The sequence below is a fragment of the Ailuropoda melanoleuca genome, chromosome 7 (assembly GCF_002007445.2).
Source record: "Ailuropoda melanoleuca isolate Jingjing chromosome 7, ASM200744v2, whole genome shotgun sequence".
Lineage (NCBI taxonomy): Eukaryota > Metazoa > Chordata > Mammalia > Carnivora > Ursidae > Ailuropoda > Ailuropoda melanoleuca.
The window spans coordinates 10,248,002-10,270,978 of record NC_048224.1 but is presented as its reverse complement, the minus strand read 5'-3'; the positions used below and the strand labels follow the sequence as shown (position 1 = coordinate 10,270,978).

General features: G+C 36.9%; 1 protein-coding gene across 4 annotated transcripts in view; it reads right to left on the bottom strand.

Annotated features, from left to right (window-relative positions):
* Nucleotides 1–22,277, bottom strand: part of CNTLN (centlein) — a 290,333-nt gene extending 268,056 nt beyond the window's left edge. For 2 of the 4 annotated variants that reach the window (XM_034663956.1, XM_034663954.1), the window contains exons 1-2: nt 21,800–22,277; nt 15,749–15,837 (exon numbers count right to left, since the gene is read on the bottom strand). In XM_034663956.1, coding sequence (XP_034519847.1) covers nt 15,749–15,837; nt 21,800–22,159 — 449 coding nt within the window. In that variant the 5' untranslated portion in view covers nt 22,160–22,277. The remainder of the gene's footprint in view (nt 1–15,748; nt 15,838–21,799) is intronic. The other 2 variants (XM_034663953.1, XM_034663955.1) reach the window with 1 other exon arrangement.
* Between the last annotated feature and the right edge of the window lie 700 nt (nt 22,278–22,977).

Here is a 22,977-nt window from a genome sequence, read left to right as displayed (position 1 = left end):
GGCACTGGAGGAGATAATGCTAAGTGAAATAAGTCAAGCAGAGAAAGACAATTATCATATGATTTCTCTCATCTATGGAACATAAGAACTAGGAGGATCGGTAGGGGAAGAAAGGGATAAAGAAAAGGGGGGTAATCAGAGGGGGGAATGAAACATGAGAGACTATGGACTGTGAGAGGCAAACTGAGGACTTCAGAGGGGAGGGGGTGGGGGAAGGGGATAGCCTGGTGATGGGTAGTAGGGAGGGCACGTATTGCATGGTGCACTGGGTGTTATACGCAACTAATGAAGCAACAAACTTTGCATCGGAATCTGGGGATGTACTGTATGGTGATTAACACAATATAATAAAATAAAATTAAAAAAAAAAACAAAAAAACAAACATCCTCTCTTCTTATTTCAAATCAATAATCAGTTTGAGAAGCTATTCAACCCACTGAAACCAAAAAGAAAGAGAACTTTACCCCACATGATTAGAAATGTTTCTGGTAAACTCACTTAAGGTAACTGTTCTAGGTCATGTGGTCTACAAGCCATCCTGCCCACCAAACCACCTCTCTCCATCCATCCTCAGGTGCTATAATAAAGCAAATTCAGTGGATCAGGGAAACATCCAGGTAGGAATTAATTACATCATCCAAAAGAGACCTGAAGCTCCTAAGTATATAAAATCCACCCATAAATTCCTGCTCCATCACTAAATCAAAAGAAATGGGAATGCAAATTTCTAATTTCCTAATTTTCATTATTTTGAAACTTTTAAATTTAACTTTTATGATGCATTTTCTTCTTCAAGTGTATGCTTAATGATGGCTTCAAGAACTGCTGGCTGACTCCTTCAAGACTACTATTCTGGTTCTCTTCACACTTTACTCTGTTCCACTCACACAGCTTAAAGTATCTCTGATTAAAGCAGTACATATCATAATACAGACTGTTAAGGCAGTGCTACTCAAAATGCTTAACTGTGAATTGGTTATTACTGGTTTACTATGAAATAAGGCAAAACAATTAGCAATACTTTCTCAACAAAGAAAGCATAGGTTTTAATTTACATTCTGGCAAGTGCTCTTTACTGTTTGTTAAGAACACAGGTCTGCAGACCACATTTAGATCACTGCCCTAAAACATTAAAATAAATGCAAAATAATAGGAAAGAAAGAATAGAAAGTATGTAAAAAGGAATTAGAATCATAGCAAATGCAATAAGTAAAGAGATAGATGAGAGATGGATGAAGGATAGATAAATAGATAGATAGATAGATAGATAGATAGGAAGACAGATAAATGTAGTGGAAGAAATAGATTAACAAGCTATAGCCCAACTCTGAATAAATAAGTAGCAGCAAAGAAATGCAGTAAGTCACTTCCTGGGATCCTCTGTCATTGCAGGTGAATGACAAACTGCAATGCCTCAAGGCAAAGCTACACAAAATGCAGGACTGTGTACATTGTTAGAGAAGTCCATAAAATTATTTACATAATTTTAGTAGCAAAATAATAGCAGTTTCTATTGTTCTATCCCAACCTCAAAATAATGTTCTAGACAAAATAATGTATTATAAAATTTAAAAAGTTAGGATGAAGTTTGTGTCTAAGACAAAGGTAATGGACTTTGGCTATAACACATTTTTAGTTATTCAAAGAAAAGTTGAGTAATTCAAGTTCCTATAGTTCCTAATGTACTGATATTCTATGAAACTCCATGTTACTGTTTCTTAAATGTTTATCATCCTACCTACTGAAGTTGCAATGTTACCTTACACATTCAAAGATAAAATACAGTGGCAGTATCTTATGGCATTAATATACTGAAGTGAGAGTTTATATATAATATCAAGGCAATTGGATTTGTAGGCTAATAAACAAGTGATATATCCAAAAAGCGCCTTTGGCAGTAGATCATAATAAAGTCATAAAATGACAGGTAAACTCAAAATATAAAATAATATTTTCTACAAATTGACAAGGAAAATACAATATATACAAATGTTTTCTATTTGTGTGATATTATTCTATTGGGAAATCAAAATTTTATTTTCAATAACAAACTTCTATTTAGAATTAGTGAAACTGTTTTTATATCTTTTTTCAGAGATCAAGGAAAGAATTACATTAATATGAATATACTTACCATAGTACTCAGCAAACTCTATTACAAATTGTCTCTACAAATGTTTTTCTGACTAGACAGTACTTGTTAATAGCCAGGCACAGAGCTGTCTTTCTCTAACTTTCAGCACAGTCTCTGACACTCAGACAACACTCAATTGATATTCGTTGAATGAGTAAATTTGGTAGAAATATTTGCTTTAGTGATGGCTATACATTTCTGAATCTCATAGTCTGGTTTCCTTGTAACATCTGGTAGCCTCCAGACAATCAAATCTAAAGGTAATAGGTTCCTCTAGATATATATTAAAAAGGTCCTAGAGGCACCTGGCTGGCTCAGTCAGTAGAGCACGTGACTGTTGATCTCAAGGTTGTGAATTCGAGCCCCATGTTGAATGTAGAGATTACTTAAAAATAAATCTTAAAAAAAAAAACAACAACAACTGTAAAAAGGTCTTAGAATTTTCATTAGTTACCCCTAACCTAAATTCTACAAATTATTTTCTTTGGTGCCTTATATATTGCTTTGTCTCAAAATGAAGATATAAAACAGAATTGATGTTTGAAAAAGAAATCAGTAAGACATTCAGAGCTGAGATACCGAGAGCCTAAACAGAGGGACTGGAAATTAAGGACATAGATGAATTACTGGATCTGAGTGACAAAGCAAAAGAGAAAGTGACTCGAGTGCCTGTGTGGCTCATTGGTTAAGCTTCTGACTCTTGATTTTGGCTCAGGTCATGATCTCAGGGTTGTGAGATTGAGCCCTCCCTCAGGCTCTGTGCTGGATGTGGAGCCTGTTTGGGGTTTTTCTTTCTCCTGCTCTCTCTGCCACTCTCAATCTCTCAAAAAAAAAAAAAAAAAGTGAGAGAGAGACAGAAAGAAAGTGTCTGAACTTGGGAACTGATTTTCTGTTCAAAAAGAGACCAAAGAGTATCAAAGATTACCCTCAAGATGTGAAATTTAGAGTAAAGGAAGAAAATGGTATGCTTATGGTCGTAAAATGGTTATACCGTAAAAAAACAAACAAAGAAAAAAACAACTCAAAGGAGAAGCCATCAAGGTCTATAAAGAATACACTGAATTTAAAGGGCACTATAGGACATGAATTAGAAGTGCCATAGGAAAAGGATATAGAAAGATATATAAAAGAAAAAGTCCACATAAAAGGATATAAAATGGCTCTTAAACTTCAGTTATGCACAGTAAGAAAAATGGAAGTTAAAACTATTTCAGGATATGATTTTTTACCTTTCAAATACGTAAGAATAGAAAAGTTTGAAAACAATGTGACGGCCAGAGTATGGGGAAAACAGGCACCTTCTTGACCATTGCTAGTAGAAGTATAAATTGGCACAATTTGGTAATACTTGTCACAATTACAACTTTTATTTGTATATATGTTTTGATCTGGTGTATAAATCTATCTTTATTTAACAAATTCTCCCAAAATTTAGGAGCTTACAACAACACTGAAGGACTTACATCTGTCATGGTTATGAGGAGCTCTGCTGACCCATTCCCTAGTGAAACTGGTGAATATTATTTTAAAACAATCACTAAAATCTTCTGTAACGGTTCTAAGGGCAACTGAAGAAATATATTTTCAACCAAATCTACAAAAATTCAATAAGAAGGGCAACCAGTTATAGAAATCAAAAGGGAAAAAAATTGGGAAACGTGTCACAAGTATGAGGAAATTAAACACACTCCTAAATAAACAATGGGTCAAAAAGGAATTCAAAATAGAAACCAGAAAATACTTTGAGATGAGTGAAAATGAAAACACAAAATATCAAAACATATGAGATGTAGCTAAAGCAGTGCTTACAGGAAAATTTATGGCTCTACATACCTATATTAAGGAAGAAGAACGGTTTAAAGTCAATAACCTAATGATCCAACATTAGTGAAAAAATAAGAGTTAATTAAATCTAAAGTAGGAATAATCTAAAGGAGGAATAATAAATCTAAAGGAGGAATAATAAAGGTTACAGAAAATATTAATGAAACAGAGAATAGAAAAGCAATACAGAAAATTAATGAAACCAAGAACTGTTTTTTTTTTTTAAGATTGATCAATAAAACTGATAAGGTTTTACCTAAATGGGCCACAATAAAGAGAGAAGTCACAAATTATCAGAATCAGAAATAAAAAAGAAGATAGTGCTATCAACCTAATAAAAATGAAAAGGATTATAAAGGAATGTTTTTGTATGCCAGCAAATTAGATAACCTAGAAAAAATAGACAAATTCCTAAAAAAACACAAATACCAAAAGTGACTCAAGAAAAAAGTAGAAAACCTGAAACAATCTATTCAATTAGCAATAAAAAAATTAACCACAAAGCCCAGGACTGGAAGGGTTTATGGCTGAATTCTATCAAACATTTAAAGAACAACCAATACCAGTTCTTCAACAACTCTTCTGAAAAAATAAAAGAAATGGGAAATACTTTCCAACCCATTTTATAAGGCCCATATTACCCTGATACAAAAAACAATGATATCATAAGAAAAAAAAAAAAACTACAGACTAATACCTCCTATGAATGAAGACACAAAACTCCTCCACAAAATACTAACAAACCAAATCCAACAACATATCAAAAAAAAAAAAAAAAAAAAAAAAAAAAAAACATCATAACCACCAAATGGAATTTATCCCAGGAATATAAAGTTACTTTAACATCTGAAAATCAATTAACGTAATACTTTGTATCAATAGAATTGAAAACAAAAATCACACAATCATCTCAATATACATGGAAAATCCATTTGACAAAATCCAACAACCTTTCATAATAAAAACAAACTATGAATAGATGGGAACTTCCTAAACCTGCTAAAGCACATCTATGAAAACTCCACAGATAACATTATACCTAGTGGTGAAGTACTGGATGCTTTCTCCCTGTGATCAAGAATAAGACAAGGATTAAAAAATAAATAAATAAGACAAGGATGTTAGCTCTGGCCTCTTCTGTTCAACAATGTACTGGAGTTCTAGCCAGGGCAAGCAGGCAAGAGAAAGAAATAAAACTTTCAAAGTTGAAAGGAAGAAGCAAAACTATCTCTATTTGTAGATAATATGATCTTATAGAAAATCCACTAAAAAAAGAACTAAAATAAAAGAGTTCGGTACGCTTGCAGGTAATGAGATCAATATGCAAAAATCAATGGTAATCTACACAGTTAAACTAACCAATCTGAAAATAAGGTTAAGAAAACAATTTCATCTATAATAGAATCATAAATAATAAAATATTTAGAAATAAATTTATCCAAAACAGTGCAAAATACAAACTCTGAAAACATTGTTGAAAGAAATTTTAAAAGACTAAATAATTGGAAAAACATCCCATGTTCATGATATAGAAAACTTAACATTGCTAAGATGGCAATATTACCCAAACTGAGCTACAGATTCAATACAATCCCTATCAGAATTCCAGACCACTTCCTTGTAGAAATTGATAAAATGACACTAAAATTCATTTGGAATTACAAGGGACCCAGAAAGCCAAGGCAATCTTGAAAACAAAGAACAAAATAGCAGAACTCACTCCTAACTGATTTCAAACTTACTACAAAACAATAGCCATCAGGACAGTTTAACACTGGAACAAGAACAGACATATAGATCAATGGAATAGCACTGAGAATTGAGAAATAAACTCATGCATCTCTGGTCAACCTATTTTTAACAAATGCAAAGACCATCCAATGGGAGGAAATAGACTTTTCAACAGGTGCTAGGACAACTGGCTATGCACAAGCAAAAGAATGAAGTTGGATCCTTAATTCACACCATTTACAAAACTTAACTCAAAACAGATCAAAGATATAAATGCACTATTATCATTGTTTGTGAAGAAGGGAAAGGAACCGCTGGAGACAGGAGTGAGAGGGAGACTCCTCATTTTATGTTAACACTTTTAAAATGTTGACTCATATAATCATATGGCCAATATACCTAATCAAAAAATTTTAAAACTAAAAAAATTATATATTAAAAAGTCACAAAAAGTTAAAGAATTCCAGTTAATAGAGAATAAAAAAACTATAAAATCACAAGTTTTAACTCCTAATGAAATAATAAATTCAGATAATCAATGAATACTAAAATTAGGTGAAACGTTGATGGAAAAGTAAACACTTGCAGGGCACCAATACATTACTACATCTACTTTCCAGATTACCTGTTGGCCCTAAGGTAAAAATACACTTCATAATGGAGGGATCAGACTATCATTAATGCACTTATTAATCACTGATTAATATTATCATTACTGAAATTAGCACAATCAGACAATATGCACTTTCATTTGAGATATGTTATGAAGTACATGGAACAATCTACGAAATATTTGTGCCAAAAAAGTTGAAGCTGAATATAATCAAGCTTTAGACATACCTTTCAGTTTATGATAACTAAAGAGCAAAAGTTAAAGTGAAACACAAGGAAGCAATCAAGTGAACCCAGAATACAAGATCTTCTAAAGGACAACTAATAATTGTTCGTTTAACAAGATGATGTCATTAAACAGAAGAAGAGTACAGACTATTCTAGACTAAAGAGACATAATCCATTGATCAAAGTTATAACAAAAAGATCTGGATAAGACACTATGTGCCTTTTTTTTTTTACTTTTTTTTTTTTTTTTTACTATGTGCCTTCTGATATGATGTGATAAGAATTATATAATTATACCTAAGAAGATTTTTGCCAAAACATAAGATCTGAATGAGCCTCTAGATCTAATGACAGATTAACGGTAACTATAGGATGCAGAATATTACATTCAGAAAAATCCAAAATGTGAGAAACTCTATGGGATAAATAAGCAGATTGATTGACTGATTGATTGATTTTTAAGTTTCAAAGACGGGGCACCTGGATATCTCAGCTGCTTAAGCATCTGACTCTTGATTTCAGCTGATATCATGATCTCAGGATCGGGGGACTGAGCCCCCCTTTGGGCTCCTCACTCCTTGCTCAGTGGACAGCCTGCTTAAAATTCGCTCTCCCTTACCCCCCCCAAATAAATAAATAAATATTTAAAAAATAAATAAAGTTACAGAGAAAGAAGAGAAGGATAAGGAACCTATATATTCAGTGGGTAGACTATGTTTGGGTCCTCAGAGGAACAAACCAGTTTGTTTTTTTTTTTTGGAGAGAGAGAGGGAGAGAATCTAAAGCAGGCTCCACACTCAACACTCCAGAACAAACCAACTTTTTAAAGAAGTATGAGACCAGGGGCGCCTGGGTGGCTCAGTTGGTTAAGTGTCTGACTGTTGATTTCAGCTCAGGTTATGATCTGAGGGTCGTGAGATCGAGCCCTGCATTGCAGCCTGCTTGAGATACTCTCTCTCCCTCTCTCTCTGCCCCTCCACCCTTGCTCGTGCTGTCTCTTGCACTCTGTCTCTCAAAAAAAAACAAAGAAAAGAATAAGTATGAGACCTTTGGAGAAATCTGAAAACTGACTGGATATTTGATTGTGTTCAGGAATAATTACAGAACTCTAACTCTGATCCCATGGTTTTATTAAAAAGAGCCCTTATCTTTTAAAGTTAGAGTCAATCTCATTTAAGGACTCAGAATTTGTTAATTTGCCTATTCACTAAAATTCACTGATAAACCTACAATCAATACCCATGGCATTTTGCAATCATTTGCAGGCATGCCCGACGCGGCAAAAAATTTAAGTCACCCAAACCACGTGTTGCCAGCAGAGGTTAAAGAAGGCAATGTTCTGTTTCAGTTCTCATACCATAAACAAGTATTCTTCTCATGGTCTATTTAGGGCCACATTTTTCACAATTTTGCACTTTTTATGGATGATTTCACTGTTAAAAATGATCACCAAGCATACTGCTGAAGTGCTATCTAGTGTTGCTCAGTGCAAGAAAACTGTGATGTGTCTTTTGAAGTAAAGAGTGTATTAGACAACTTTTGTTCAATCATGAGTTATAGGGTATCATGAGTTCAACAGTAATGAATCAACAATACAGATTAAATAAGATGTCTTTAAAGAGAAACATACATAAAACAATGTTATATGTTGACCAGTTGACAAAAAGTTGTGACCAAAGGCTCTTAGGAACCTAAACCTTTACCTCCCCACAAGCAGTGGTCCAGTGTTGGCTAATTCAATGTTTGCAATGACTTTATAGAACATGGGAGTTCTTTAATATATTTATCTCTGCCTTTGCATCTAATTGAAATATTCCATAATAAAAAGTAAAACACATGCACACAAATATACATACCAGCATACCTCATTTTATTGTGCTTTGCTATATCGTGCTTTGTAGATACCAAATCTTTCACAAATGGAAGGTTTGTCACAATCCTTTGTCAAGAAAGTCTATTGGTACCATTTTTTCCAACAGCATTTGCTCACTTCATGTCTCTATGTCACATTTTGGTAATTCTTGCAACATTTCAAAGTCTTATCATTGTTTTAGGGCATCACGGACCACATGCAAATAAGAAGGCAAACTTAATTGATAAATACGTGTGCTCTGACTACTCCCCTGACTGGCCATTCCCCCATCTCTTTCCCTCTCCTCAGGCCTCCCTATTCCCTGAGACACAACAATATTGAAATTAGGCCAATTAATAACCCTACAGAAGCCACTAGTGTCCAAGTGAAAGGAAGAGTTGTATATCTCTCTTGAAATAAAAAACCAGAAATAATTAAGCTTAGTGAAAAAGGCATGTCAAAAGCCAAGACTAGCCAAAAGCAAGGCCTCCTGAACCAAACAGTTAGTCAAGTTGTGAATGCAAAGGAGAAGTTCTTGAGGGAATTAAAGTTTCTACTCTAGTGAACACATGAAAGATAAGAAAGCTAAACAGCCTTACTGCTGATATGGAGAAAGTTTTAGTGGACTGGACAGAAGATCAAACCAGCTACAACATTCCCTTAAGCCAAAGCCTAATCCAGAGCAAGGCCCGAACTCTCTTCAATTCTGTGAAGCTGAGAGAAGTGAAGAAGCTACCAAAGAAAAATCTGAAGCTGGCAAGTTAATTCATGAAGTTGAAGGAAAGAAATCATCACCATGACTTAAAAGTACAAGGTGAAGCAGCAGGCACTAACGGACAAGATACAGCAAGTTATTCAGAAGATCTAGCTAAGAGAATTAATAAAGGTGGCTACATTGAATGACAGATCTTCAATATAGATGAAACAGCCTTCTATTGGAAGAAGATGCAATCTAGGACTTTCATAGCTAGAGAGAAGTCAATGCCTAGCTTCAAAACTTCAAAGCACAGCCTGACTCTATTGTTAGGGGCTAATGCATCTGGTGACTATAAGTTGAATCCAATGCTCATTTACCATTTTTGAAAACTGTAGGGCCATTAAGAATTACACTAAATCTACTTTGCCTATGCTCAATGAATGGAACAACAAAGGCTGGATGACAGTACATTTACGACACGGTTTACTGAAAATTTTAAGCCCACTGTTGAGAACTACTGCTCAGAAAAAAAAGATTCCTTTCAAAATGTTACTGCTCACTGACGATCAACCTGGTCACACAAGAGCTCTGATGAAACATGTTTTAATGCCTGCTAACACAATATCCATTCTGAAGCCCATGGATCAAGGAGTCATTTCAACTCCTAAGTCTTATAATTTAAGAAACAGATTTTCTAAGGCTGTAGCTGCTGTAGATCATGATTTTTCTGATGGATCTGGGCAAAGTCAATTAAAAAGCTTCTGGAAAGGATTCACCATTCTAGATGCCATTAAAAACAGTCATGATTCATGGAAAGAGGTCAGAATATCAACATAACCAAGAGTTTGGAGGAAGTTGATTCCAACCCTCATGGATGACTTTGAGGGATTCAAGACTTTGGTGGAAAAAGTAATGGCAGGTATGGTAGAAATAGCAAGAGAACTGGAATTAGAAGCCAAGTCTGAAGATGTGATTGAACTGCTACAATCTCATAATAAAGCTTTAACAGATTATGAGCTGCTTCTTATGGATGAACAAAGAAAGTGGTTTCTTGAGCATTTCCTGGTGAAAATGCCATGAGATTGATGAAATGACAACAAAGGATTTAGAATCTTTCAGTTTGAAAGAATTGACTCCAATTTTGAAAGAAATTCTACTACAGGTAAAATGATATCGAACAGCATCACATGCTATAGAGAAATCTCTCAGGAAAGGAAGAGCCAATTGATGAGGCAAACTTCATTGTTGTCTTATTTAAGAAATTGCCCAAGCTACGACAACCTTGAGCAACTACCACTCTGATTGGTCAGCAGCCATCAACATCAAAGCAAGACCCTCCACCAGTGAAAAGATTACAACTCACTGAAAGCTCAGATGATGGTTAGCGTTTTTTTTAGCAATAAAGTTTTTTTTGGGGGGGAACCAATATAGTATTTTTTAATTAAGGCATGTACATTGTTTCTTTAGACATAATGTTACTGCACACTAAAGGATATAGTATAGTGTAAACATAATTTTTATAAGCACTGGAAAACCAAAAATTCTGGGGCACCTCGGTGGCTCAGTCAGTTAAGTGTTTGCCTTTGGCTCAGGTCATGATCCCAGGGTCCTAGGACCAAGCCCCGCACTGGGCTCCCTACTCAATGGGGAGTCTGCTTCTCCCTCTCCCTTTGCCCCTCCCCCCACCACTTGTGATCTCTCTCTCTCTCAAATAAATAAATAAAATCTTAAAAAAAAAAAAAACCAAAAATTTCATTTGACTTGCTTTATTGCAATATTTATTTTATTTCAGTCTGGAACAAAACCCACAACATCTCCGAGGTATGCCTATACACAAACATCCAACCAAAAAACTTATCAGGAAATTATAATATAGTGCCAAAAAGTGAAAAAAAGAGAAGAATTACAGATAAGCATTTTCCCAAAAGGGTACTACTGGTACTTGGAGCGGTACAGTTTTTTAATTAAGTCCGATTAACTACTCATTTCAGTATGTTTAGCCATCCCAGCCTGCATCCACTATGATAGTAGCACACTACTTGACACTAATAATGCAAGCAAAGCTTTATCCTCAAGGCCATTCATCACAGCATCATTAAACAACTTTTTAAATGAAATAACCTTAATGTATAAAAACAAAATACTGATTAAATATAAATGATGTATCAAAATAACAGAATGCATTGTAACCACTAAACATGATACTATACTTCTTCTGAAGATGATTAACTGAATGAAGATGATATTGACATCCATAAATTACACTGCCTTGAATAAATCCCTAACAGCATGAAAAATAAGAAAGGGGCCAAAAGGGACCATAAATATGAGAAACATCTTAAAGAGAGAAGGATGTGCTCACAAACCCAGAAAAGAAAAATCATAATTCAAAACGAAAATGATGCCTACAGTGGAAGAAGAAGCTGCTGTTTCTCAAAAAGGCCCAGAGAAAGGCTCTAAGTACCCAATTAGTAAATACAGAGAAGAGAAAGCAAAAGGGATCAAGAACACTAATAAAGGAACCACTTACCAAAAAGTAGAGTTTCTCACTCACCTGCAGCATTTGCCTACAGCAAATGGCCAAAGACTACTTTCCTCAATCAAAAGAAAAATCTTAAATCTTCAGTTTGAAAGGGCCCACCAAAAGCTAAGAAGGTTGGATTTTTTAAAAACCCAAATTAATAGGTGATACTGAAATTTTACAATATTACATATAAGAGAAAATCCAAATGTTTAAGCGAGATACCTAGAAAAAATAAGAATCATACTTGAACTGGGATCATACATGCACTTGGGAGCACCTCTGTATGCTAACAGATGACACTAGACCTATACTTTCAAAAATCTGAAGGAAACAGAGCTATAGTTTCAAAAATCTGAAGGAAATTACATTGACACAAAATTTCATATTGGATGCCTCAGTTAAAATCCTGATGGGTAGGGACACCTGGGTGGCTCAGTTGGTTGGATGTCTGCCTTCGGCTCAGGTCATGATCCCAGGGTCCTGGGATCGAGTCCCATGTCAGGCTCACTGCTCCGTGGGGAGCCTGCTTCTCCCTCTTCCTCTGCCTACTGCTACCCCTGCTCGTGCTCTCTCTCTCTCTTTCTCTCTCAGATAAAAAAACAAAATCTTAAAAGAAACATCTTCAAAAATTAAAATAAATAAATAAAATAAATTTTCATATTCAACTAAATTATCAGCCAAGCATAAGGACAAATGAAAGACACCTTCAGGCATGTAAGGAGTCAGAAAGTGGAACACTTGTGCATCCTTTCTGAGAAAAAATTTTGAAAATATAACCCAATGAAACATAAAAAGAAAGATGTGGGATCCCAGGAACTGTGGAACTAGTCCAAGAGTACAATGAAAAGCAATTCTAGGATGATAGCTATGAATAGGTTTAGAAAAGCAATTGGTCCAAATTTGTACCAGAAGCCAACAGGCTCAAGGAAGAATGTTTTCAGTTATTATAGAAACACAGACATTCTTACTATAAGAAAAAGCAGAAAAGAAGGGCAATTAGAAATTCCAAGGGGAAATAATGATGTCCAGGAAGACCAAGGTATAGATATTAAACAGACTTAAATGTAGCATTATTTGGGTAACTAATGGACTACACAGAAAGACAATGTATTTGACTTTGATATTGAGAATATTCTTTTTTAAAAGACAAAGATTGAATGGTATACCATTCTTCATTTTTCACAGGTCAAAACATACTACATAGCTCTCTAGGAAATAATGTTCACATAATTATAAAATTATAAATGCCACTTAAACAGGTTTCCAATTTTAAAAGTTAACTCAAATTCCAAAGCTTCTCATAGTATGATCTATGGACAACATCAGAATTATCTGGAAAGCTTATTTTAAAAAGACTTCTGGACCTCATCCCTAGAGATCCAGTAGATCAGGGGAAAGTCTCAGAGATCTGCATTTTAATAAATTCGTCAGGTATATCTTGTGCACACTAAAATTTCAAGAATCATAGCTGTAAAGCAATAGTCTCCAAAATTTTCCACTACATACCTTATCAGCAAAAGGCCTTTGAGTATCCACCCACAAATATATGTGCAGTTATTTACAAATTGTATATATTTACTTTTATATGCATATTATGTACACTGAAAAATAGAAATCTCAAAGGATAAAACAAATGACCCAATAATATTTTAATATTTGATTCTGTCTTGACCAAGAAGAAAGTGAAAATTAAAGATAATTTTAGCGAGTTTAAAAAAAATACCAAAGTAATCAAAACCACAACGAGATACTACCTCATTTAGTCAGAATGGCTAAAATTAACAAGACAGGAAACAACAAATGTCGGTGAGGATGCAGAGAAAGGAGAACCGCTTTGCAATGTTGGTGGGAATGTAAACTGGTGCAGTCACTCTGGAAAACAGTATGGAGGTTCCTCAAAAAGTTGAAAATAGAGCTACCCTATGACCCAGAAATTGCACTATTAGGTATCTACCCCAAAGATACAAATGTAGTGATCTGAAGGGGCACCATCACCCCAATATTTATAGCAGCAATGTCCACAATAGCCAAACTATAGAAAGAGCTCAGATGTCCATCGACAGATGAATGAATAAAGAAGATGTGGTATATATAAGTAGAATATTACTCAACCATCAAAAAGAATGAAATCTTGCCATTTACAACGACGTGGATGGAACTAGAAGGTATTACGCTATGCGAAATAAGTCAATCAGAGAAAGACAATCATCATATGATCTTGCTCATATGTGGAATTTAAGAAACAAAACAGAGGGTCATAGGGGAAGAGAGGAAAAAATAAAACAAGACAAAACCAGAGAGGAAGACAAACTATAGACTCTTAATCATAGGAAATAAACTGAGGGTTGCTGGAGGGGAGAGGGAGGAATGGGGTAACTGAGTGATGGACATTAAGGAGGGCATGTGATGTAATGAGCACTGGGTATTATATAGGACTTGTGAATCACTGACCTCTACCTCTGAAACCAATAATACATTACATGTTACTTAACAGAATTTAAATTAAAAATAGGGGCGCCTGGGTGGCACAGCGGTTAAGCGTCTGCCTTCGGCTCAGGGCGTGATCCCGGCGTTATGGGATCGAGCTCCACATCAGGCTCCTCTGCTGTGAGCCTGCTTCTTCCTCTCCCACTCCCCCTGCTTGTGTTCCCTCTCTCGCTGGCTGTCTCTATCTCTGTTGAATAAATAAATAAAATCTTTTTAAAAAAATTAAAAATAAATAAAAATTAGAAAATTGGAAAATATATACAAATAAAATGAGAGGACGCTAACAAAAGAATCACAGAAATGACTACTGAATTCCCAAAAATATATCTTCTAGAAGGTTTATTCAGCTAGAAAACAGTGGGATTGAGAGTGATCACATTTTATCTCAAGGATGATTGAGGAAATAACAAGGGTACTGCAACAAAAGGCTAATTCTGATTATCAAAAAGGAAAAACTGACTGATGAAGTGGACACATAAGCAACATGAAGAGAAAGTGATTACACTGTTTTAAGAGTTCATAATAACCAAGAATGATTAAACTATACATAGGTATGTATCACAGATTTTAAAAAGTTAATTCCAGAGAACACTGGAACGATCCTAGGGCTAGACACACCAAAGGTGAATAAAGTTCCAGTTATCAAAAAAATGACATTCAGATTATATAATCAAGATTCCAATAAAGATAAAGAAAAAGGCATCTATATGCTTAACGTCTCATTTAGGCAATGTACTGAAATCCATTTAATAGGAAACCAAGTGTTTTAATTGGTATGCTAAGCATCATGGGACTACTGTATTCCAAACGTTTGGTAAGGAGTACCCAGCATCACTCCACTGTTTCTAATGACCAAGGAGGAGCCCAATAATCTATAGTTAAATGAATGGGCATCCCCTACAATGTAATACAGACTGCTAAGTGAAATCCCTCTGCCTATTCCAGAACACTTACTCTATTCTGGCAAGGTCATCTCAGGCCTTAAAGTATACACTGCAGGGGCGCCTGGGTGGCTCAGCCGGTTATGCGTCTGCCTTCTGCTCTGGTCATGATCTCAGGGTCTTGGATTAAGCCCTGTGTCTGGCCCCCTGCTCAGCGGGAAATCTGCTTCTCCCTGTCTCCGACCCTCCTCCCCACTTGTGCGCTCACTCGCTCACTCACTTTCTCTCTGTCTCAAATAAATAAATAAATAAATGAAGTACACGCTACAGTTACTTCAGGGGAAAAGTGAGCCAAGTCTAGAAAAGATCATGTCTAGAAAGGTGTCAAGAGAGGCAGTTTCAGAGTAAAAAGCCAAATAACAGGTACCTCTCCAATTTTTAAAGTTGAACTGTAAGAGCTCCACACACACAAATACACAGACACATAGATGCAGACAGACAACACACAGAGACACACATAGTGTCTAGTAAGTCACAGTTTGATCTCTTACCTGCCAACTTCCCAAACACGTCAGAAAAGGAGCAGGAGATATGGCCTATTTGTATTTGGTGACTTGGCACCCCTTGAAATAAGTCCAGTAATTGTAACATCATGTTCCACATTCATTTGGAAATCAAATATCTTTAGGGGCTTAATGCCAAGTTTTAATTTTAATAATAAAGAAAGAGAAATTCAAGAAACCAAATACTCATGGGAAAAATAACTTGGGAGCTCACCTTTCCACAACCATACTGACTGCTTGTGTGAGATCTGGGTTTGTCACCTGGAGACGTTTCCACAAAGACCATACAAATTCTTTATCAGCCTTAAAGAAACAAAAGACATTTTTAATGCATTGCTTTGAAGCTAAGTCAGCAAGGCACTACATTAAATTAAAAAATGAAAAAAAAATACTTGCTCCCTAGTTCTGTAACTAGAAAATAAATCCTTGTAAAGTATTAACAGGAAAGCTTTATTTTAAACAGTTCTTACACTGGTACTCCACATTCACTTCTACTCTTTCTACCACCCATACATTAGGGTTGAAAATGTTGGAATGCTGAATATCACGGTAAATTTGTTCTAAAAGAGAACTGTTCTCTATTTACCACTCCATTTGTCAGCTCCCCTTTTCAGCAAAATTCCTTGGAAGAGTTGCCTATAATACTGGTCTTCACTTCCTCACCTCCATTCACTCCATTACTTCCTCCAGTCAGATGTCCCTCCCCACCAGGATGTTAAATTCCTTTTTCAAGGTCCTCTATGTAGCCAAATCCCATAGACAATGGGCAGTTTTAGTCCTTAATGCCTAGGTCAGTTGTTATGACAACTGTAGTTGAGAGTTAGAGTTAGGAGTCACTTGGGGGGAAGTTTTTTAAAAAATAGTGTTGATCTCGAGATTCTGACTTAATTGGTTTCAGGTAAGGTTCAAGCACCAGTATTTTTTTAAAGTTCCTCAGGTCATTCTGTGCACTCCGGGTTGAGCACCGTTGCTCTAGGGGACCTCATTCAGTCCCTCAGTTTTATGCATCAGCTATACACTGAGGACTTCCAACATTTCCATCCTTAGTGGTTTTCTCCACCCCTAGGTACAGACTCCAATCTCCAACTGCCTACTCAATAATTCCACTTGAATACCTAACAGCTATCTCAAATTTAACTTATCCAAAAATATTCTTTATTTCCTACTCTTTCACAAACCCACTCCTCTGCAGCTCAGAAAATGACACCACCATCCAGTCATTGTTCAAAGGCCTAACACCTGTAAGTCAATTCTGTTCTCTTTTCCTCACACTTTATCTCATTCTAACCACTTCTCACCACCTCCACCACCATCCTCCTAGTCCAAATCACCCCTTCTCTTGCCTAGCCATCCGTGATGGTCCCCTAGCCTCCTTATAGCTCAAAATCCTCCAGTGGATTCCCATCAGATTAGGAAAATAATCCAAACTCTGTAACAAGGCCACAAGACACATTATCTGACCCCATACACACCTCTCCAACCTCATCTGTCATTCTCTCCATTCATTATACACGCTGGTTTTCTTGTTCTGCTTGTACCAGGACCTTTGCACATGTACCATCCACCAGATTTTCATTTAGATTATTTCCTCACTTCATTCAGGTCTTTGCTTAAATATCACCTCAAGAGAAATCTTCCCTGACTACTGTATTTATAGCCACCAAAACCCATGTCTCTGATAACGCTTTACCTTAATTTTTTTTTCACAGCACATTTCATTTCATAATACTATATTTGGTTTGTTGATTTTACTTGTGTGACAGATACTTATATTTGTGTCTGTAGTCCATCATCCATTCTCTCCTTCCTGTTAGTAACAGAAACCATTTGGCTTTTTTCTGCCCAATTAAAAGCCTGGCCCCTCTTACCTATGGGATGTGACTAAGTTCTGCCAATGAAATATAAAAGTTATTGCTGGAAATCTTAAAATTAGACTTATGTCTACCAAATGTGTTACAAATATTTTTTCCTAGTATGTGGTTATTTAACTTTATTTATGATGGAGTGCTTTTGGAAAAGAGTAATTATTAATTTATATATTCATATGTATCCATCTTCTCCATTACGGGTTATGGATTTTATGTACCAATTTTTCTAATTGGACTTCTCTACTCAGAGATTAGAAATATATCTACCTATACTTCTAAAATTTTTAAGTTTTCATTTTTTAATGCTCAAATCTTTGATCTACTTTGTTTATGTATTTGTTTTCAAAAGACTTTTGACAGCCTGAGTACTATAGAGTACAACCTTACCTAAACATTCCTATATATCATGCTTTACTTTATCCCCTTAGAAGCAAGAATTTAGAATTTGGGTATTAAAATGATTCAAGTTAAAAACAAGAAATGTCACTATATAATTCGTATGTCATAACCTGCCTGGAAGGTAGTGAAGATAAGAAAGAATAAGCCATGCAATATAATGTGCTCTAATATCTCTACTTTTAAAAGGCATGTTGAGGAAATTATAAAATCCCTTGAAATCAATATTATCTATAAATTTATCTTACAGCTCACTTCAAAACAAATAGCAAATATTTACATATATTTTCACCCAACTTTTCTACCTAAAATACTAAGAAAGGTTAGCATTAAGTAAAAATGTAAGAGTAGGTTTTCATCATTTATAAAATGAGTTACTTCCACTTAACTAAGACTTAGTAACAAAGGACTCAGCCCCAGAACAGTGAAAGAGTTATAGCAAGAAATCCAAAAAAATCTGATGAAAAAAATCTTTACATCACAAAGTATATTAAACTCAGCCTACAAAAGAGTTGACTAAATGCCTGGCAATTTGAGTCTAAATTATCTTAGTAATGGGTTGGCCTTGACTTTCACTAATCGGCTGGCATGGAAATAAGTATCAACTTTGCAGACACAGACATCCAAAACTATCTCTTTCACTGGGTACTTACTCTCCCAGCACTTAGTTTAGTGTCTGGCAACATAATAGACCCTCAATTGACCTCTACTGGAGGAATGAATTCGACAAACATATGAAAACTATTTCCTGCATTTAAATAAATAATTTGCCTATCAGAACCCAGGGAAAACAATGGAATGAGTTTAATTACACAGTATGATACAAAGTAGACTCTCAACAAATTATTATTATGAAAAATAACTGAACAAAATGATTCACATACCAAAATACAACTACTAACACTGGTGAGGATTCTAATTATACAGTAGGTTTTCAAAATTTTTTTTCTTTATGAATCACTGGGTAAGTTTTCAAGATACCTAAATATCTAACAAAAAATATAACTAGTCATATAATCTTAATTCCAACATCACATGCTTCATTAAACTTAGTTTCATCACTGAAGTTGGAGTAATAAACATACATTTATTTATTTATTTATTTAGTAAACTCTGCATCCAATGCAGGGTTTGAACACAAGCTGGAGATCAAGAGTCACACGCTCTACCAACTGATCCAGCCAGGTATCAATGTACCTTTCATTTAAATGCCCTAAATAATTTTTAACCTGAAATTGGCTTATAGGTTTAGTGAATATTTTTGGTTGCTACTGAAAAAAGGAAATAAGCTTTGAGATATATGTACGTCACACACGTACATGTGTACGTATATATGTGTAAACATATTACACATATATAGCATTACTTCTTCTCTTCCGGTATTCTACAGGTTGTGATAAATGTGCACATACACATACTTGTAATATCCTGAACTGCAAATAGAACACATTCTTGAAATTCATAATCAATATTAAGATTATGGTGAAGTTGGGTTCTAAATCAATGAATGAGGCATAAATGTCATGAACTTAAAATTGTCTTTCGAAGCACCCTCGAAATTTCATTAGGAAAAGCTACATTGGGAAGCCAATGCCTTATCCTCAGTAGGTCCAATACAGACAGCTTTCTCTCCACATTAAAGTTAATCATGTTTTCTTCAAATAAGCATTATGTGCATGTTGCTTGCTAGTATGGAGCCATATGAAAAAAAAAACTTTAATATTACAATCACAAAGAGTTGGATGAGAAACTCTTGGAACTAAGACTGTTTTCTATTATATGCTTATTCTGAGTAATTCCTATGGGGTGGAATGGTACATGGACCCACTCAAACTTTTTCTTCTCCACCAAGTACATATAATTGAATTCCTGTAAAAGAAACATGGGGAAAAAATAACAACTAACCTGTATGGAGCTACTATTTATGACCAGAGACTAATTTGCAGGATTCTTTTTCCCCAAACTGTACATTTGACCCATTACTGTGTCAAATTAATTTAGATCTGAGCACTATTTTCTTAAAAGCAGAATTTTAAAGAAAAATCAGAGTCCATGACAAATAGTTAGGGTAAACATTCTTTCTGAAATTCTAGGTATGTGTATGTGTGTATACTCACTAGGTTAAGATGAAAATGAATTTATTTTGGGTTGCAATTTTTGAAAGGTTTGAAAAACAGGGTAATACTATGTTTTGGGGTAATGTGATTTCTAGTGAGTAAGTAAGTAAGTAGAAGAACAAAATAAAAAAGGTCTAAAAGTGAATGTTTAATTACGTAAATGCTTTTTTTATAAAACAATTGGGAGTTCAATTATTATTTCTCCAAGTTTCCCCAAGAGCAGGAGTGTGGTTTGACCACAGTTTTGAATGGGATACTGCCAATCTCATCTCACATTACTGGAATGCCTATGATCATCTAACAATGTCAACATTACAAAAATCTCAAGAACCATCATTCTAGCCTAATTATGACCATCTCTATTCTTACATTTGCCTAGAGCACTTTAATCATCTTCCTAGTCCATATATTTCCAAGGTCACAAGGGCCAACACCATATTTGAAGCCGCACTTTTCAAGAACTAGGGGATCAGTGGGCTGTTTCCAACAGAGTGATTTCCTTAATCAAGTCAGTTATAAAAAGTAAGTATCTCAGCTCCTTAGCCAGCTATAACTATGGGATATATACAGAAAGGAAAAGGGGAGAGTATAGAAAGTATGAGCAAATAGCATCTGAGTTACTTGTCAGACTAAGCCTTTATCATGGGTTAACATCTTTATCCAAGGGTGAGGTGTGTAGACGACAAAATGCTTTAGTTCACTAGTGTCTCCTATTTGTTTCTTCGCTCCTTATCCAGTGGAGACCAGAAAATGCGCAAATGAGAAAGAAGCAGTGACATTATATTTCCCCAACCTGTTTAAGCAAATGCATACTCAACTTCAACAAAATTGTCCTGTTTTTACCGCCTTGATTCAATCAGCAAAAACCTACAAAAGGGGCAAAAGAATCCAATAGAACAAACTATGAGAGAGAATTAATTTCATGAATTTTTACTAATCTAAACTGATGATACTGTTCATTAAATTTATCTTGGTTGTTAACAGTTCCTAACTGATTCCATCTTAATCACTCTTGAAGACAGAGTGATCAAAAGATTTATTGTTGAGCAATCCCCAACATTTATATCGTCCAACCCTATCCAAAGGTTCTGGTAAAATCAGAGAAGAGATGGTGGTAAGGATGCAAAACTAAAATAAAATCTCTTTGAACACTGAGTGCAGTCAAGCCATCTTTAATAACTCTACAAATAACAGGCAAGTAAATTAACATAATTGATTTAGTAAATGCTTTTCACTGGCAAGATGACATGAAAATGAAATTTCTCTCTCAAGGATATACAGAATTCGTATAGCTGGTTAATAAGCATTAAGCATCATCTATTACGTGTTAAAGTTCCCGGCCTAAGACTCCCTAAAAATCTGTGTTTACCACTTAAGTTTAATTTAAGCTTACTTAAGAACAAGTGTGGGTTTGAAAATTTTAAAAAGGCTCCTACATCGATGGATTTTATTTTAATAGACGTGTTTCAACTTTCCTGTTCAACATATCAACTCGTGGACTGCACTCAACTCCCTCCAAGTACCACTTAACAGTCAACACAGGGAACTTGGACTTTTGAGGAAGGGAGGGCGGTGCGACTGCACGTTTTGGTGGTATCCAAGTGAAGAAAACCAAACCCAGGGCGCCGAGGCGAACCCCGCCCGGCCTGTCCGGAGAGGGGCGGCAGCCGAGCCCTAGGTCGGGGAGCCGGGCGCTGCCGCGTCCCCTCAGCACCCAGCAGAGGGCCGGGCTGGGTGTGGAAGCCGGGAGGGAGCGCCGCCGGGCGGAGATGGGTGGGTCCCGAACCCGCGCAGCGACGCAGCCTAGATAGAGGGAGAGGGGCGCGCCTCCCCACCGGCCCCGGCCCCGCTGTGTAGGGGAAAGGCCGGCGGCCCCCTCGATACCTGACACAGGGCCAGCTCCTCCTTTAGGCTGCTCAGCTCTTCCTCCAGCAGCTGCGTCCGGGTCACCATCGCCTCCTCTACCGAGATGCCCTCTAGCCGCTTGGACCCCTTGGGCGAGCTGAGGAGGGGAGCCTGAGCCGGAGCTGCCCCCCCTGGCCCTCGCCGGCCCCCTGACCCTTCTTCGCCCCGCCAGCATATATCGTTTTTGTCCACGACGCCCTCCCGCACTGCGCTCGCAAGACCCGAGGACTTGCTGCGCACTGCGTGTACCACAGTTCCCCCCCCAACACGTGGGGACCAGGGGCCCAACTGTCGCGCTGGGGGCGGAGGGAGCGGTGAGGGCGGCGAGCGCGCCGCCATGGCCGCGGCTGCTAACGGGTCAAGTTCCCTGTTGGAAACTCCACCTCCCCTTCCCCATCCTGGCGAGCCCGAAGCTCCGAGCCGCGCATGCGCAAGCCTTTTCCCGCCTTGGCGCGCGGGGTCTCGCGCTCGCGGATCCTGGCCGGCTTTTCGCGGGACGCGCGCCCGGCGCCGAAGCTAGACTGCGCACGCGCGGTGGCCCAAGGGGTTGGGCCTGTCCCTCGGCGCGAGCCGCCCCAATAGGCGCTGCCCCAGTCTTTGGTTCCCAAAGCCACTCCTTCCCGCCCACCTAAAACCCCACCCGCCACTTAGCGCCTAGCTTACATCCCACCTCTTAAAGTCTTCCTTGACAAGCCCCTAGCCCCAAATGATCCTTAACTGTGAATTCCTCCGCCTTCAAGGTCCCTGCCAACTCGTTTGTCACGTTTCATTGACCGCCTTGGAGTGTTAGTTACACGGCTAATCTCTCCAGCGCTGTTGTAAGCTCCTTGAGGATCAGGGAATAAGTTTTACACTTAAGTGTTTTCTTCACACCCTTTAGCAAAACTGCTTTAGGTACAGCTGACATCCAGCTCGCTGACTGATGTCAGGGAGATGTGGAAAGCCTTTTGTTGAGCTGGGACTATCAGGCGGATTTCCCATTTGAATTTTGATCCTTTGCGCACCCTTTGTCTTTTGTTTTGCAAAAGTCATGATTTCCTTTGAGTTTTTACGGCAGCTTCTTTATGCAATTGGCTGAATATCAGAGCGAGTGTGTCCCACATGACCCCACAGTTTGGGTCCTTCGACCAATTTGAAATCAGTAATTCTGAGCTTGG